The sequence below is a fragment of the Plasmodium reichenowi genome, chromosome 3 (assembly GCF_001601855.1).
Source record: "Plasmodium reichenowi strain SY57 chromosome 3, whole genome shotgun sequence".
In the NCBI taxonomy this organism is placed as follows: Eukaryota; Apicomplexa; class Aconoidasida; order Haemosporida; family Plasmodiidae; genus Plasmodium; species Plasmodium reichenowi.
In genome coordinates, this window is record NC_033648.1 from 201,399 (window position 1) to 206,177 (window position 4,779).

Genomic DNA, 4,779 nt, shown 5'->3' on the forward strand with positions numbered 1-4,779 from the left:
TATATATATTAAGAACATTATTAATCAATTATTTGGAAACTTATATAATTATATAAATAATCACATTTATTATATAACATATATATATATATATATATATATTTATTTATTTATTTATTTATTTATTTACATGTCCCACGTTGGTGTCTTTAATATTTTCTATACTAAGTCTCCTCTTGGTTTTACCCAATTAATTTTGTGCTCAGGGGCTTCAAGATAAAATAGTTTCATGTCCAAACGATATTGTCTTAAGGCATCTAACCATAAATAAGAAAAATATAATCCAACTGTCATATATAAAATAAATTCTCTTAAATTCATTGTTACATTATATTCAGCTAATACCTTTTGTCTATATGTATACCAAGCTGATTGCCATTTCATTTCTTCTTGTTTGGATATTTCTTCTGTTGTTCTATATGGTAGGGGTATTTTTTTTCTATAAATTTTTAAAGGTTTTGCAAATTTGTAAAACATTTCTTGATAATCATCATATGTAAATTCTCCTTTTATTAATTTGATCATATATGGTTTTAATTCTTCTGTATCATCTCCTAATTTTTTCAAAAATGTATAAAATTGTGGTGGTACATAATATGTATGTTTTATATTTGTAGATACTTCAGGAGGTATAGTCGCAGGTACTCCAAATTCATCACGTGGTATTACTTCACAATCATTTTCCCAAAAAGGTTGCCAACTTGGTTTATCATATGTTACAATAAACATCATAGGATATCCATATCCTCCTAATTGTCTATTTAAATGCTCACCTTCAAAAAAATCCTTCTCTTTATTTAATCTTTTTCTACTCATATTACAAATATTTCGATAATTATAATTTATATTAAATAATGTCATAAAATTTAACAAATTCTTCTCTTTTTTATTTCCTATATTAAGCACATTACGTATTATTCTCCTCTTCATAATTGTATGATACCCTCTTTTTACAATTAAAGGGTTCATCAGTTCTTTATGTTTTGTTATCTCCTGTTCACCATTCATCTTACTAAAGGTCCTCCATATCATATTACTTTTTGTCCATGTTACTCTCATTTTTATTTTCTGTTAAAATAAGGCGAAGAAATTTTCTGTAAACATTTGATAAGATACACACACAAGGAAAACAAATAAAATAAATTATAAATAAATAAATAAATATATATATATATATATATATATATATATGTATATTATGACAAATGCATATTTTTACATAAATATATATTTATGTGTGCTATATTTTGTTAATATATGTATATATTCAAATTATTAAATCTTAAAACGTTCAACATAAAAAAATAAATCCAATTTGAAAGGAAAAAGGAAAACGAAGAAGAAAAAAAAAAAAAAAAAATACACATATATATTATATATATATATATATATATATATATATATATTTTATTTAATTTTTGTTTGAATAAGGTATTTTTTTTTTTTTTTTTTTTTCAAATGTATAATAGTGCGTAGAATATAAAAAATATATGTATATCAAATATTTTGTATGCATAGCATTTATTAATATAACATATTACATATATATATATATATATATATATATATATATATATATATATATTTGAGGAATAAAATTGGATATTACAATAATAGTTTATTTTTTATTTTTTATTTATTTTCTTTATTTTTATTTTATTTATTTATTTGAAGCAAATACCTAATTTCTGATGAATAAAAAATAATAAATATATAATCCTGATTTTTTAAGAAAAAGGATATAATAATTTAAAGAATATATAAATGTATTTTAAAAATATAAATGTACTATATCATAAAAATTAGAATAATAAAATTAAAACATTTATAAATACGTTGTTTAATCTAAAAACTGGCGTTCATATGATAAATAATAAGAGGAATACATAAATAAAAATTTACATAACTATATATATATATATATATATATATATATTTATTTATTTATTTGTTGGATCAGTGAGCATATTTTAATATAATCATAAATATATATTTTAATTTAATTTTTAAGTACGACAATATGGCATCGGCCCCAGGATTAGCTTTTGCAAATATTACGCTTATGCTGGACCTACCACAATTACCAGCTATATTTTTTGTTAATGTAAGAAATAATTTAAAAATTTTTATGAACGAAATTAAACAAAAGACAGTTGAAGGAGAAGATATATTTTATCCACACAACAGAATTAACTTACAAAATAAACATATAAACAAAATGGGGAGAACAAGGAAATACAGTAACAACAAAGAATGGATATTTGGAAATCCATTCTAAATAAATATAAATATATATATATATATATATATATATATATATATTTGAAGTTATTAGGATATATAAAAAAGATAAAAAAAAGTAGGAACCAATATCCAACGTGACTTTATAATTAATACTATGGTGTAATAATATATGTAAACACATATTAAAATGTAGAAGAATAATATGAATAATATAAAAAAAGTAAAAAGACCGAAGCCTCTTTTTTTAATACATATTCATATATTTCCCTTTGAAGTTTTTTTCATTTTTTTTGTATATCTATTCATATACCTAAATTAAATAAGATACATATATAATATATATATATATATATATATATATATATATATATGTATGTATATTTTTAACGGTGTACTTTTTTTTTTTCTAATTTCATGATTTATCTATTTTTTTTAATATTCTATAAAAGAAAAAAAAAATTAAATTCTACCTTTGTATTTACATTTATAAAAGTAAAACATTAATAAATTTATATCCATATAAAATATTTATGTGGATGTTATTTTTGTAACATGTATATTTTTTTTTGCCCTTTCATATTAATACATTAATAATAATAATATATAAATATAAGGTTAATATATTCTTATCATGATATATTTAATAAATATTATATCATGTTAACTATTCAAAAATTTTATAATGTTTACTTTTAATATATTTACTTATATATATATCATGAATTTTTTTCAATTTAAAAAAAATAAGCCCATATTTTTTTATATACATAAAAATATATATATATGAAAAAAATAAATATTATATATTATAAACATATGTACATATGTTAAATACATTATATATATATATATATATATACATATATATAATATGAGCTTGAAAAAAAAAATATAATTTATTAATATTAAAATTTTTTTTTTTTCATTTTATTTATATTATAGATTTATTCATAATCAGTATATTTTAAAAAAAAAAAATTTTATAAAATGAATTTTTATATATACTACAAATTCGCTTTATTATTTTAACTTGTATAATAATTTTGCATCGTTTTAAAGAGATGATTTAAAAGGAAATCATAAATAATAAAAAAATAATTATATCTTTTTTATATATAAAATTATGCGTTTCCCCCATTTTTTGTAAGATATAACACTATATATATATATATATATATATATGTATATTTTTGTTTACATTTTTATATTTATTGTAAGAGTGTAAGCAAAATTAGAAAAGATAAAAAAAAAAATATATATATATATATATATATATTTTTTTTTAATTAACAAAATGATTAACAACGTATCAGTTGCCATAACCCTTGTTGGTTTATTAGCACTTTTTAAAAGTGGTTATACTGTATACTCACGTAAGTTTAAAAAGTAATATTATATATATATATATATATATATATATATATATATATATATTTATTTATTTATTTATTTTTTAATTTTTTTATATTAAAGATTTGAGTTCATTCAAACTTCAAGATGATAACATTGATAACTTTTCTATACCGCACATGGTAAGCTTAAGCAAAATAAAAATATATAGTACAAAGAGATATTGAGATAGATTTTTATTTTTATATTTGTAAATATTAACAGTATGTTTATATTTTATAATTTTTTAGTTAATTGCGCAAATTATATTCTGTACTTTAATAACCTTTTTTGGAGGAAGCAAATTATTTTTAAATTTAAAAAACATTAAAGGCGATTCGATGGAAAATTTTAACAACACGTAAAAAATATAAAATAAATGATACGAATGTTTATAAATATATATATATATATATATATATATATATATATATATATATATATTATTATCTCCTTATATTTGTCTAAATTTATTATTTTTTCATTTTTTAGCGACTGGGATAAGTGTCATACCAGAAGAAATTTTGGATCTTGCTTTAACAGGAAGCAATACATTAAAAACTTCATAAAAGATTTTGTAGGAAGTCCAATATAAAAAAAAAAAAATGAAAAAAAATGAAACTGTTCAATTTTTTATTGTGTGGTTAATCTTAAAAGGATTGATACCTTAATATGTTTAAAATACTTTTTTTTTTTTTTTTTTTCATATATAAATACAAAATGAAATATTACATATATATATCAATTGTTTTCAATTTTATTTTATTATTATTATTTTTTATTTTTTTTTTGTTTTAATAATTTGGTATACCTCGCATTTATATATATATCTATAATAATAATAATCTATTATTAAGACACTTTTTAAAAATATGATATAATATTTTATATCCATATCTATATATTATTTACTATTTTAAAAATGTAGTTTTATGTGTTAGCATAATTATTATAATAATTATATTCTTCAAAAAAAAATATAATGTTTCTATTATTGTTTAAGCAAATGATTATAGAAAAAATGAATATTATTTTGAACAAACGTTAAGTCAATTATTTTATTAAGAAAATAAAGTAATAATTATGTATTCTATGTATATATAAAATAATACCGACTATAAAAAAAAAAAATTTATTATAATCAGC

The 4,779-nt window shown here is 17.8% G+C and overlaps 3 protein-coding genes across 3 annotated transcripts; 2 read left to right on the forward strand and 1 right to left on the reverse strand.

Moving 5' to 3' along the window:
- Positions 1–159: 159 nt before the first annotated feature.
- On the reverse strand, positions 160–1,059 carry PRSY57_0305800 (hypothetical protein; the record flags this gene model as incomplete). Its single annotated transcript, XM_012905687.2, has 1 exon — positions 160–1,059. The coding sequence occupies one exon, from the start codon at positions 1,057–1,059 to the stop codon at positions 160–162; it is 900 nt and encodes a 299-aa protein (XP_012761141.2).
- Positions 1,060–2,020: 961 nt separating this feature from the next.
- On the forward strand, positions 2,021–2,278 carry PRSY57_0305900 (hypothetical protein; the record flags this gene model as incomplete). Its single annotated transcript, XM_012905688.2, has 1 exon — positions 2,021–2,278. The coding sequence occupies one exon, from the start codon at positions 2,021–2,023 to the stop codon at positions 2,276–2,278; it is 258 nt and encodes an 85-aa protein (XP_012761142.2).
- A 1,260-nt stretch (positions 2,279–3,538) lies between these two features.
- On the forward strand, positions 3,539–4,228 carry PRSY57_0306000 (membrane magnesium transporter, putative; the record flags this gene model as incomplete). Its single annotated transcript, XM_012905689.2, has 4 exons — positions 3,539–3,617; positions 3,718–3,776; positions 3,885–3,994; positions 4,126–4,228. The coding sequence occupies 4 exons, from the start codon at positions 3,539–3,541 to the stop codon at positions 4,226–4,228; spliced, it is 351 nt and encodes a 116-aa protein (XP_012761143.2).
- Positions 4,229–4,779: the final 551 nt, after the last annotated feature.